This window comes from Benincasa hispida, chromosome 5, assembly GCF_027475165.1.
Source record: "Benincasa hispida cultivar pf3 chromosome 5, pf3_genome.v1.1, whole genome shotgun sequence".
Lineage (NCBI taxonomy): Eukaryota > Viridiplantae > Streptophyta > Magnoliopsida > Cucurbitales > Cucurbitaceae > Benincasa > Benincasa hispida.
In genome coordinates, this window is record NC_143482.1 from 65614813 (window position 1) to 65628877 (window position 14065).

General features: G+C 33.6%; 1 protein-coding gene across 2 annotated transcripts; it reads left to right on the plus strand.

Annotated features, from left to right (window-relative positions):
- The first annotated feature begins 277 nt into the window (after nucleotides 1-277).
- Nucleotides 278-11880, plus strand: ALA2 (aminophospholipid ATPase 2). 2 transcript variants are annotated; one of them, XM_039032298.2, is made up of 26 exons: nucleotides 278-642; nucleotides 721-806; nucleotides 1569-1787; nucleotides 2294-2507; nucleotides 2869-2985; nucleotides 3189-3281; nucleotides 3422-3596; nucleotides 3988-4154; nucleotides 4346-4450; nucleotides 4810-4907; nucleotides 5013-5155; nucleotides 5850-5946; nucleotides 6101-6210; nucleotides 6292-6456; nucleotides 6906-7060; nucleotides 7152-7232; nucleotides 7372-7492; nucleotides 7670-7776; nucleotides 8012-8143; nucleotides 8240-8393; nucleotides 9126-9243; nucleotides 9354-9527; nucleotides 9663-9714; nucleotides 9996-10123; nucleotides 10274-10424; nucleotides 11264-11880. In XM_039032298.2, exons 3-26 carry the CDS (start codon nucleotides 1663-1665, stop codon nucleotides 11591-11593), a joined length of 3312 nt encoding a protein of 1103 aa, XP_038888226.1. In that variant the 5' UTR covers nucleotides 278-642; nucleotides 721-806; nucleotides 1569-1662; the 3' UTR covers nucleotides 11594-11880. The 2 variants fall into 2 exon arrangements, with proteins under 2 accessions (XP_038888226.1, XP_038888225.1); XM_039032297.2 differs by lacking the exon at nucleotides 278-642 and having other exon boundaries at nucleotides 663-806.
- Nucleotides 11881-14065: the final 2185 nt, after the last annotated feature.

Here is a 14065-nt window from a genome sequence, read left to right on the forward strand (position 1 = left end):
TTGCATCTATTTTAATTAATATAGTTGATTTTTTAGTCAAATTCAAAAAACAAAAAATAGTTTTTAAAAACTATTTTTTTAGTTTTCAAATTTTGATTTTGTTTTTGAAAATATTGATAAAAAGTAGATAATAAAAAAAAAAAGTGAAGAAAATGTTTATATAGACTTAATTTTTAAAAGAAAAAAATAAAAATAAAAGTATTGAAATAAAATAAACTCAAATTCATGGACTAATTTTGTAATTTAATCATAATTTATATAAGTTTTTAAAAAAGGCATCGCACCCTCCCTCCTTCCAACCCTTTTCTTCCTCTCCCTGTCACTGCGAATCCTGATACGGATAGGAGTAGAAAGCTGGGGATTTTCGCAAATTAAATATTTGAAAGGGCATCTAGTACAATTACCGTTAACTGTTTTAAAATTATTATTATTATTATTTTGATAAAAGCTGTTTTAGAATTAAACCATTCGTGGAAAACGAAAACCCATTCGATTTTGGAAGCGAGAATTAAAAAGAAAGGATAAAGAGTCTGCACGATCACCTTAGATCAGTTCTTGTGTCATCTCCACCGTTGAATTTTTCTGATACGGAGAAGATAACGAAATCAGACGGTGCGCGATCCGCTCGTACCGTTTTCTCAGGTACGATACAAAAAAAATTTACATTTCAATGTTCATTTTTTGATTTTTTGAGCTGCCATGGACATTCTTCAATCTCAGAGTGGTAAGAGAAAGAGAAATCAACGCGGCGACTAGAAAAATTGGATGCGTAAGAATCAAGTGATCAATTACACATGGCGATTGAGGTACGTTTGATGTTATTTCTTCTCATGAATCCGTAGCTGAGACGATTTGTTTCTGTTTCCTTTGAATTTTTCTCAAATTTGGATCCATTTTCATTTATTTCTGCGATGTTTGATTCGTTTATTGACATTGGCTATAGCGTAATATCTCCGTAATTAAGGATTCTATTCTTGAATTCGCATCGTTTATTGTTCAGAAAGCTTTGTTATTATGTAATAGGCAGTCGAGGTCTTTAATGAGTATTGACTTTTTTCTTGAAAGTTTCTGCGGGGAAATTGTAATGTCATTGATTAGTTTCTGCTTGAAGGAAAATAACAATGTTAATGGTTTAGAGAGCTGAACTTGCCATTTGATTGAGGTAAATGTTTATTAAGCTTAACTTTTCATTTCAATCAAAAAGCTTGATACGCAGTTTCTATTAGTGAACTAGTTAAACTCATTTGTGCTTTGTTTCAATTAGAAATCAAGTTAAACTTATTCATGAATCTGTTTCCCCATAGCAAGTTTGATTTGGCTTCGCCTCAGTTTCTTTCTTTCTCTCCATTTTTCCTTTCTTTTTAAATTTATGTTCAAACTCTTTCATATGTATACTTTTGGTGTGTATATGCTAGGCTAGACATCCGTGATTATCCGGACAGAAGTGCAATAGAAATGCTTGGTTATTTTGTTTCATATCTGCATCATTTTTTGTTTGATCTTTCTATACTGCATTCTAGGAATGCCAACAGTACAATATATGAAATTAAAAATTTATTCCCTCGCAGGATCTCAAAGTCATAAATAACTGCAGCATTGGACGTAGATAAGGATAGCATTGGACTTGAAACAAGAATTTGATTGTGTTCTTCAAGATAAACAATGAAGCGTCATGTTTACATCAATGACGATGAACCATCAAATGATCTTTATTGTGATAACCGTATTTCAAACCGGAAATACACATTATTGAACTTTCTCCCCAAAAATTTATGGGAACAGTTCAGGTAATGTTTCATTGTCGTAGTTCTTATTCGTTCTTATCAGAATTTCTGTAGTTCCCGTAGAATTATATTCCACATTTCATATGATGCATGATCTCAAGAATATCTTATGCAAATGGTTGAGAAAAACCATGGATATTTCATTTCCTTTCTGATTGGCTGTACCTTTCCTCTTTATACTATTTTTTGGAGTTAACTTTATTGCCCCTATAGTTGCTTTTGTTCATTTTAAAAAAATTTCCGTTAATTGTGTCTTCACTTGACTACTGCCAAGGCGTGTGGTCAAAACTAACAATATGTTAGCAGTCTATATACTTTTTTGAGACTTCCCAGCATGAACAGCCTGCTGAAGTTTTCATAATCTTCTAGGATTTCACTATCGATTCATTATGAAGTTACTTCGTGTTTTCTCTCTTACAATTTTGCATCGTCATACCTAGCTTGCAGATGCTTTCCAATTATAAATGCATTTTTTATTCCTAACCAATGTTATTTTCATTTGTTTTCAGCCGCTTCATGAACCAATACTTTTTGTTAATTGCGTGCCTACAGTTGTGGCCGCTCATAACTCCAGTAAATCCCGCCAGTACATGGGGTCCACTTATCTTCATTTTTGCCGTGTCAGCAACAAAAGAGGCATGGGATGATTACAATAGATATTTGTCAGACAAAAAAGCGAATGAAAAAGAAGTTTGGGTTGTGAAGCAGGGTACCAGAAAAATTGTAGGAATCTCTCTAAATATTTTGATTAGTATGACTTCCTTTTCATATATGAAAATTATTAATTTGTTGCATTTCTTCTAGTAGGTTTTTTTTTTTTTGTCAATCCAACAACTACTTTCTCCCAAAGATCTTCAATTCTAATTTTACATCATGTCCACTAGCAATTGGATCATTTATGGTGATTGGAGTGAATGAATAGCAAAGTGTTATTTAAAAGAACTAGGAATTAGGATTCTACCATAGTTGTGGAGATTAATGTAATTTCCTCATTGTCAAGTAAACTATGATCTGTTTCTTCAGACTTTCTGTTCATTTCGTTAACTTTGATGTCTTTTCTTAACTTCTTGGCTTTTACTTGTAGATTCAAGCACAAGATATTCACGTTGGTAATTTGGTATGGCTCAGGGAGAATGATGAAGTTCCTTCTGATCTTGTTTTGATTGGTACCTCCGATCCTCAAGGAATTTGCTATATAGAGGTTTGTATGGAGGCTCATGCATTTGCTGAATTGGATTTTGTTTTATTATTTTCAGTTTCATCGAGTCAAATGGATTGAGTGATTATCTTGAAAATTTTGAAAACAATATTTTTTATGCGTTTTGTATATCCATATTTTGAATTTGCAATTTTAAGATGCAGAATTACATTAAAATAAACAAATAATAATTTGACATTTGGCAGACATCTGCCCTTGATGGAGAAACTGACTTGAAGACAAGGGTCATACCCGCAGCTTGCATGGGAATCGATTTTGATCTGTTAAACAAGATCAAGGTTTGGGTTTTCATTTCCAACGATCAACAAACCGGATTTATTACAGGGTTTTAATTTGGGTGAAGCAGATAGCAGATTTGTAAGCATCTTTAGTGTGAAAATGACAATTTTTTTTTTTGTCATTCACCTTCATTTGGCAGGGAGTTATAGAGTGTCCTACACCAGATAAGGATATTAGAAGATTTGATGCAAACATTCGGTTATTTCCTCCTTTTATCGATAATGATGTGTGCCCTTTAACAATAAAAAACACAATTCTTCAGTCATGTTACTTGCGGAACACAGAGTGGGTCTGTGGAGTAGCCGTCTACACAGGCAAGTTCATTTGCAGAGATTCCAAGTTTATATAGACTATTCACTGAAAAAAATTGTTTTCTTCATGGTTGAGAAAAATGGTAGAGAAGGATAACAAGGAGGAGCTTTTTCAATTGATGCCCTCACTAGATACATTAACACGTTTGTAAAACCAGGATCTAAATTTACACAATGATAAGACTTGCTTACAAGCTAGTTTAGTCTTTTTTGGATTTGAAAAATTGTTGTTGGAAAATTGAAATTATTTGCTAGTGTTTCTACCCTTTTTTGGGTAGATTTAAGATGCAATGAATAGACTTTTTGCAGAATGGCTTATGTATGAGCCGAAATTTTTAACATATAGCTCTATTCAATTCTCTTGCAGTTTACTTTGCATGTTTGATATTTTCAGGCAATGAAACCAAGCTTGGAATGAGCAGGGGTGTGCCTGAACCAAAACTTACAGCTATGGATGCAATGATCGACAAGTTAACTGGTGCTATATTTGTTTTTCAACTTGTAGTGGTTGTTGTTCTTGGTATAGCTGGTAATGTGTGGAAGGATTCGGAAGCTAGAAAGGTTCAATAAAATCTCTTTGTTTCCAAAGCTTGTTGTCTTGATTATTTACGTCTGAAACATGAAGCTGTCTGTTTCTTGTTACTACTCAGTTTATGATGTCTCTCTTTCTCCCCATCTAATTGAAGACTCATTATTAGTCATGCATTCTTTTGTATTCCTGTTGACTGTAAGTTATCTTTTGGTACATGTAGCTATGGTATGTGCAACATCCAGAGGAAGGCCCATGGTATGAGCTTTTGGTTATCCCTCTTCGGTTTGAGCTTCTTTGTTCAATAATGATACCTATTTCAATTAAGGTATGTTGAGGGTTTGGTGCATAGTATTGAACTTTCTCCACTTTTCTTATCATACTTTTCCATGCCTATGTTTAGGAAGTTAATTCAAAGTATTACAGACGAATACTAGATGTTTTAGTAGTTGCAATTTCCCTGTTGAATAATTGCTTAGGAATTTAGGATGATGTTCATAGTATTCATTCAGGTCAGAGTTGGTTATTGAAGTGACCAGCCTAGATGACTTCACAATTGTCATTTATTGGATGTCTTATGCATTTGATTACTGCATATTTGCTTTATCTATATCTTCTTGAAGCGGTAGTTAGAAGTTGGGAAAAGTTGTCTGTAATATTGTTGACTAAAACATTTCCATTTTTCAGGTGTCTCTGGATCTTGTAAAGAGCTTATATGCAAAATTTATCGATTGGGACTATGATATGATTGACTGTGAGACTGGTATTCCTTCCCATGCTACGAAGTAAGTAAAGAAAGTTGGGATAAAACTGCTAAAAATTATTGTGGCTTCCATGTCTGTGTCACATATCTTGCATACTTTCTTAGAGGTGTATTTTACATGTGGCAGTACAGCAATAAGCGAGGACCTGGGACAAGTCGAATACATATTGACAGATAAAACCGGTACTCTCACTGAAAATAAGATGATCTTCAGGAGATGTTGTATCAATGGCATTTTTTATGGAAATGAAAATGGAGATGCCTTGAAAGGTTTGGCTCTCTGATTGTTGTCAAAAGCATTCTTCTCATTGCATTGTTTTCTGTCACCTATATGTAATTTGTTTTTCACAGTAGGGATGAAGGATTTTTAAAGATTAGATAGATTATAATTGTCACTGTCAATTCTAAATTCCAAAATAATTCATGAACTAGTCATGGAGAAGTATTTTGCTGGTCGATTTCTATCAAATTCTAATAATGGTTCAAGCCCCTCTAAAAGTATTTTGCTGGTTTAGCTACAGCGCCGGACAAACACTTTTGGTTTCACTTGATTGGATCATTTCCTTAATTCATTATATAAGATCATGAGTTTGATACTTGTATAGTTTAACTTTATTTGTGAAGTTGACATTAGTTATTTGTTCTGGTTAGTTATATAATTATGTGTTAAATCTAGTAGAGGTTTCAGGAATCACGGTGAAATATTATGGCAGAGTTCATACTTGGATTATATAGAATGCCTTATTGTAATTTTTCCAGACAACCTTAATCATTATTTCTTTGCTTAGCTTTACATATTTCTCTGATAGGCAGACTTCCCTTTATTAGTGTTGTTAGGAACTTAAAATTCTTCCTATTTAAGTGTAATTTGTGCATATAGTTTGTTCAAGGAACTGAGTAGACTTTTTCTCCCAGACCTTCAATGTATGGTAGTTCATATTCGACTACTTTCTGTTGCATGCAGATAAGAAGTTGCTCAATGCTATTGCAAGCAGCTCTCCAGATGTTATAAGATTTCTCACAATTATGGCAATATGTAATACAGTCGTGCCTACAAAAAGGTGATTTTTTGTTCATTTTTTAACTGGAAGCTCTCTGGATTTTAAAATTCATTGAAAATTTCTTTACCAATTCAATTAAATATATATATTCTCTTGCATGTGCTGATTTCCTTTATGAAATATAATTTTCTAATATCTTTCTGTTATTTTTCAGCAAAAGTGGAAATATCTTGTACAAGGCACAGTCACAGGATGAGGATGCCCTCGTGAATGCTGCTGCTTATTTGCATATGGTATTTGTCAATAAGAATGCTAATATACTTGGTGAGAGTCATCTTTCTCAAGGCAAAGTTGTTCAGATAGATGAACCACTAGAATAATGCCCTTGTTTAATTGTGGTTGCAGAAGTTCAGTTTAATGGAATGCTGAATAGATATGAGCTTCTAGATACTCTGGAGTTCACATCTGAACGAAAAAGAATGTCTGTGGTCGTTAAAGATTGTCAGACTGGGAAGATTGTCCTCCTGTCAAAAGGAGCAGATGAAGCTATACTTCCTTATGCTTATGCTGGTAACCCTAAAATTTAGTTGTGTTTTGAAGATTGAATAAGAAAACAATTTTATCCACGTGTCTATTTTGAAGTTCCGTGTTTACTATAATTACCCAAAAATCTTCTCTCATTTACCTCACTGGTCACATTTCACTTTCTCCAAGACAAGGGCTGCTGTGATGAGTTGGCAGCCGTAAACTAATTTTTAGCAAAACTTTTTACAATTACGTTGAGTGATGTTGATGAACTGTATTTGGTTAGAATATTTAACGGAAATTGTTGCTCCATTGCCCTTTGGATAAAGAACAGAAAAAAACGTGAAATTGCTGCACCATTTCCCTTTGTTCAAAAAAATCTGTCCACATCATCAAGATTGGTACCTTTTTATATTTAATAACGTTAACCTGGAGAATTTTAACTTTCTATCACAAGTTATGCTTATGTGATTATTACTTTAATTTTACTTCAGGCCAGCAAACGAGAACATTTATTGAAGCCGTGGATCAATATGCACAACTGGGTCTCCGCACATTATGTCTGGCTTGGCGTGAACTAGAGGAAGATGAGTATCGAGAATGGGCTTTTATGTTTAAAGAGGCTAATAGCACACTGGTTGACAGGGAGGTAATTGGCACACTTTGTCTAGGCTTTTTATGAATGCAAATTTTTTCCGTATGATGTATTTTTACGTGGCATGTCTGTTCCTCTTTTGTAGTGGAGGTTAGCTGAAGTTTGTCAAAGATTAGAGCGCAATTTTGAAGTCCTTGGAGTTACAGCAATAGAAGATAGGCTACAGGTAAATGTTTGTAGTTGCATTATCCAATTTCAAAATGTTATTGGAGAAATGGTATTGAAAGATGACAACAAAACGCTTATGGTATAAAATATCATTGTTGAGATCAGGAACTGCTCTTTTTTTCATATCTACTTCTCAGGATGGCGTCCCTGAAACGATCGAAACATTAAGAAGAGCAGGCATAAATTTCTGGATGCTGACTGGAGACAAGCAGAACACTGCCATTCAGATAGCTCTTCTATGCAACTTTATTTCACCAGGTAGCCATAGATGTGCGAAATTATATGTAGGCTTGTAGGGTTGACGCTTTTTCAAACAAGATGTATCTTTTAGTTTTTTGCCTCATCCCTCGGTATTATGATCATTATTTTTTATTCCGTCATCTTGCTTGCAATTCCTCTTAATCTTCTTTTTCCATTGTATTTGCTATGTCGTAGAGCCCAAAGGACAGTTATTGTTAATTGATGGAAAAACGGAGGATGAGGTTTGTAGAAGTTTGGAGAGAGTTGTTCTAACTATGAAGACCACAACCTCAGAACCCAAGGTAATGCACATCGTTCAATCATATGGCTCCCATTTGGTGTAAATTGATTTCAACCTTTTAATCGACTTAAGTCATCTTATAGCCCATTCGAAATATTTTTTTTTTTTTTTGCAATCCTTTGGATAGGTCTTCCTTTTTGAATTTCATTGTATCAATGAAATTGTTTTGCTTTCCATAAAAAAATGGAAAAGTTAGAACACCTTTCATTTCTTATCGTGGGCATCTCCTCTTATAGGATGTTGCTTTTGTTGTTGATGGCTGGGCTCTTGAAATTGCTCTCAAGAATTATCGTAGGGCTTTCACTGAATTAGCAATACTATCAAGAACCGCAATATGTTGTCGTGTGACTCCATCACAGAAGGCTCAGGTGCTCCTCTAATCTCTAGTTCTTTTATTTATTAGCTGGTTGCTTGTTCTTTTCTGTCCCATGGGTTGTTAAGCATCATATAATTGGTATTAGCAGCTTGTGGAACTCCTAAAATCGTGCGACTATAGAACACTGGCAATTGGAGATGGTGGGAATGATGTGAGGATGATACAGCAAGCTGACATTGGAGTTGGCATTAGTGGAAGAGAAGGACTGCAGGCAGCTAGGGCAGCTGATTATAGTATTGGAAGTAAGTAATACAACCCTACATTTAAAGAGGATTTCTTTACCATGAGAAATTCCATTGTTGAATTCCTGTTTCGCATTGCAGTTAACTAAGTTCTAATCTGCTCACGTGCTCCTGTCTGAATGATGTTAAAGGTTGTTACTTTTATATGAAAGAGATTTTGGAATCTCTTATGATCTCAACCTTCCTTAACATGCTGTATTAAAATAATTAGAAAAAATAGAATAAGTTTGCGGTGCACCTTTTAGGGAGAGGAGTCAACAATGGCATATTTAGACCAATTGTTCTGAGAAGCTTGGCCACATCTTGGCTTGTGTATTTTATATATTTTCATTTAGAATTAATTCTTCCTGATCACCTCTCTCTTGTTTCCTAATGCCTTTCCATGTAAGGGATTGAATACTGTCACTTCAAGATGGATATATATCCCTTAACGGTTACTTTTTGTCCGTATATTGAAAATTACTCTCTGATGACAGAAAATAGTACTTCATATGATATTTGTTTACTGTTAGAACAACCGTCTGGTAGTCTTAGAGGTCCATGATATCTAGCTTTGCAACATTTATGAAATAATATCCTTTATACTCTGTCTGAGCTAAAGTCTTATCTTTTTTGTTTGTTATTATCCCTTATTAGTTGCCAAATTTCCTCGTTAATTCTCGTTTCTGGTAAATGGAATGATTTGTTCTTTTGGCTAACACCCAAGTTCCATTGGTTTCTTCTGGTTTTCAGAATTCAGGTTTCTGAAAAGATTGATTCTAGTTCATGGACGATATTCCTACAACCGTACTGCATTCTTGTCACAATATTCATTCTATAAATCCTTGTTGATATGTTTTATCCAGATCTCGTAAGTGTCACTAAACTTAATAGCACTCTTGAAGATAACAAATGGACGTGATTTTTTTTTATTTTTTGGACACCCATGTACGAGTAGCACTGACTTTCGAATATGTTCAGTTTCTCTTTCATATCAGGTGTCTCTGGTACCAGTCTCTTTAATTCTGTTAGCTTGATGGCTTACAATGTTTTCTACACCAGTATTCCAGTATTAGTTAGTGTCCTTGACAAAGATCTCAGTGAAGAAACGGTGATGCAACATCCTCAGATTTTATTTTACTGCCAAGCTGGGAGGTTCGATTTTCAAAATCTTTCATATTTCTTATTAGGATTTTTATATTGGAATTTTCATGAGGTCTCTTGGCATCCGGAAAGCTTTATTTCCCATCTCATGATGGTTATTAATTTCATCTGTGTCGTTTGAAACAGGATTTTAAATCCGAGCACATTTGCTGGATGGTTTGGCCGATCTCTATTTCATGTAAGTCATTACATGTCACTAACTTCAGCGAACACTTGATTTGTTTTCATGAAGTAGTTTAAATTGCAGTTCAAAGATAACCATTCGATCTGTTTTGGAGATGATTTCTTCTTTTACCATTTAAAGAGAAATTTCTGACTTTTGAAAACTATGATGTTTATCTATGAAGATATCAATTCTTATTAACATGTTTCTTGAGGAAGAAATCATATTTGATTTTGAAAAGGAAAAATAAGAAAAAAAAAAGGTCTCATCTTTCCTTGTGGGCTGATATTTTGCAGGCTGTTGTCGTGTTTGTAATTAGCATACACGCCTACGCTAATGAAAAGAGTGAAATGGTGGAGGTCTCAATGGTGGCACTATCTGGGTGCATTTGGTTACAAGCTTTTGTAGTGACTTTAGAGACCAAGTAAGCTCTCATTTTTTTGCTGTAGGTTAAATGTTACGACTTCTTTTCCTTACGAGTTTCGTCGATGAAGTCTGAAGCGGCGAAATCTTATACCTTGATTTTCCTTTTTCCCATACCATATGAGATTTGATAGATTTTCGCTTCTGGCAGTTCATTCACAATGTTGCAACATCTTGCTATATGGGGGAACTTGGCTGCTTTCTACGTGATCAATTGGATCTTCAGCGCCATTCCTTCATCTGGAATGTATACAATAATGTTCCGCTTATGCGGACAACCTTCTTATTGGATAACCATATTTGTAAGTCTCCCTTGGCCAATACTTTCCTTTCCGCAACTTCAAATTCTGCCTTTTTTTTTCCATGAACTTTTAAGTTTGTCCCCACTAGGGCGTCTCTAAACTTAAAATTTGTTTAATAGGTTCTAGTTTTAAACTCTGTTTTCTAGGTTTGGTTTCTAAAAGATTAGGCTACAAATTTGGTCATGTAAAAGTTAGAATTTGGTCTTTGTGATGGATTTCTTAAACCGTAGAGACTGTTTGTGAAGTTTTATCAAATCATAAGGACTTAAATTCTAACTTTTAAATCAATCGGGAGTAAATTCTAATTTTCTCCTACTCTAGAAACCAAATTTATTATTTAACCATTTTAAAATGCTTAATAGATCTCTATACTTAAAACCTTTAATATTGTGTCTAATAAGTCTTTTGACCTATTTAACATTTTTAAAAAATTTAAAAATCCACCATACATAACATGAAAAGTTTAGGTTCCTATTATATAGGATAGTCAAGTAGGCTAGAAATTTAGCAAACACAAAATTCAAATTCAAAAGTTGAACACAAAATTCAAATTCAAAAGTTGTAGTGAGATATTAATTACTTTTAAAGTTTTTTAGAGCCTTGTACACTATTTGCAACACTTTTGGGACTAATAATCAAAGTGTATAGCAACATTATTAAAGCAAATATATCAAATCTATCGATGAACTCTATTGCAACAATATAGTCTTAACTAATAGACTACGAATTTTTTTGTATTGTACTATATTTGTTAATATTTTGTGTTTGATTGCTATATTCACAACTGGTCCTTTTGTTTACTAATACTCATTGAAAGGTTTGTTAATATGTTTCCACAGCTAATAGTAGGCGTGGGAATGGGCCCACTTTTAGCCATCAAATACTTCAGATATACATACAGACCAAGCAAAATCAACACTCTTCAACAGGCTGAACGTTTGGGTGGGCCGATTCTGTCGCTCAAAAACATTGAGCATCAGCCTCGGCCCATTGAGAAAGAAGTTACTCCACTCTCAATAAATCAGCCCAAGAACAGAAATACCGTTTACGAACCTCTATTATTATCAGACTCTCCAAGTGCCGCCACTCGAAGATCTTCTCTTGCATCAGGTTCTTCCTTTGATTTCTTTCAAACACCCCCAAGTTATTCAAGAAATAAGGACAACTGAACACTCAGCTATAAAGATATCAGAGACTCGGAACTGTAATATAATATATTGTATAGATTCCACATAATAACTAAGTTACAAAGTTGGAACTCAACTCAAAAGTCCCCTTTTTTTTAACCATTGGAGCTGAAAGAGGAGGTGTCCTTTTTTGTTTTGTTTTTTTTTTTTTTGTTTCTTAATTTTTAATTTTTTTTAATGTAGTGCTACCTACTTTTACTTTTACACAGGGACTTAATTCATTCCCATTTTCCCATCTATAGTGAAGCTAACAGACCTTTTTGAGCCAATTTGCACAATTTTCTTGTCATTTCTTTTGTAGGTAATGGTTGGTTAAGTCAAAGCGAACATGAGTGTATTAATAACCATGATGTCTGTAGTTTAGAACTAACATGTCATATTTATTAGCAATTAAGATGTTTATGGTTCGAATTTCCCCATTCCCATCGTATTAAAAAAACGGTTGATTACCAACACATTGATCGGTGGATAATAGGAAGTTTGATTTCGATAAGAAACAGTCACAACCTTCACTTTGGTTGCCACTTCTAATTTTGTCCTTACTTTTCATATATATATATATATATAAAATTAGGGAAGTCGATATAAAGTTAGGGTGTGGTCCATGTATTGGCAATAATGTAGACGTGGAGATCCAAACATGAAATTACTAATGCCTTTAAAGTGTTGAGCATATAGTGTTGGATTTAAATTGAAGGAAATGTGGGGCTAAGGAAAAAATGTCGAGATTCTTGAGCTGTCAGGCATACCTTACATGAAGTATGTCACAGGCATTACACAAGTATGGGGGCTCTTGCTCCATAATTGTACACAACTAAAACGCTTTCAATAAATGACATGAACCTGCAAAACATTATACAACGACAAATATATATAATATATATACACTCTCGAGTATACTAATTTAAATCCTCCATTTCAGCTTAGATAAACATGATATGAAACTTCTAATTTTATCAATTAAATTTTTAAATTTTCACAAGTTAAAGTCTTAATTAATTCTTTTTTTTACAATTGTTCATGCATCAATTGTAATTGTGCATCTTATTAACTTGATTGAAAAAGTCTACAGTACACAACAAGAATTGAATGCACGGACGATTACTTATATGTTTCACATGAAAATTTTCAAACCGAGTATGAAGAAAGATGTTAATTTAAATGGGTACAACCTCTAATGTTCAAATATTTAAATTGATTTTTTTTTTTTTTTTAAAAAAAAAAAAAAAAAAAAAAAAAAAAAAAAAAAAAGTCAAGATGGTGGAAGTTGAGGGGGACCCTAAAGGCATATGAAATAGTGATATTAGAGCATGGGGTGTTTGCATCCCAGGCTGCAGGCCCACAGCATTTGAAATGTGAGAGGTACCACCTAACCCAACAATACACTACACTGCACTGAAAAACCTATCCTACAAAAACCCTATCATTTTAGTTTCAATTCCAAACAAGGCCTAATGGGTCTTTTCCCCACCATCCTAGCTGTCTTTCAGATAAGTTTCCCTCCTAGGAAACAAATTATATTCCATAATTGAGTTGGTACATCAGCCCTCTGCCCGTACTCTTTTTCATACCACCCATCGTTATCTTTTCACATATAGAAAAAGAGAAAAAGATAGAGCTTCATCACTAGATATACGTTCCAATTTCAATAGTGTTCGCTATTAAAATTAAATTATTTAATATCAATTTATAAAATTAGTGGATCAATTCTTTTTTCGTTCTTTTTCAACACTCTATAAACAATATAAACTTGATTAGTTTATACAAAATATCCTTGAACTTTCCATACCAACGATAACTCAATTGACATATGAGTGTTTTAGTAGTCATGGTGTGTGGTTCGAAGCTTCTTACTACCAATTGCACTAAAAACACTCTTGAACTATGATACTTGTTCAATTATGTTTTTGGCTTTAAAAAAGTTTAGTCTATTTTTAGATTTAAACTTTGGAACTTTTTAAAAAATATCTTTTTCTTTAAAATAAAGAATGAGAATTGATGCGACACTTAATTTTTTAAAAGTTAGAAAGGAAGATTAATTAATAACCTTTCTTAGAATTCACTTCATCCTAAAATATTGTTACAATCAATTTTTTGCATATGAACGAGCATGGGGTATTAAATTTATGTTGACATATCCTTGTTAGGAATTGTGGAGATAAAAACTTACCTCATCCAATGACACAATTTGATTTTGGTGAAATCCTCATAATGGGCCATCTAAATTACAAAGCCCATTTCCTTTTTTACTTTTAACATATAAGCTAGTTTGTCATTGACAGTAATTATTTTTTGGGCAGTGAATTCATCTATAAAAGAAAGTAAATTTAGATGAAAATTGGTGTGTGCCTTACTTTGTATAAATAAGGAAGAAAAAAAAAAAAAAAAGCCGAGAGCCTCTGGAGAATTTTCTCCCCTTTTTATTCTTCAACATTTTAGTGATAGTGAGGAAAA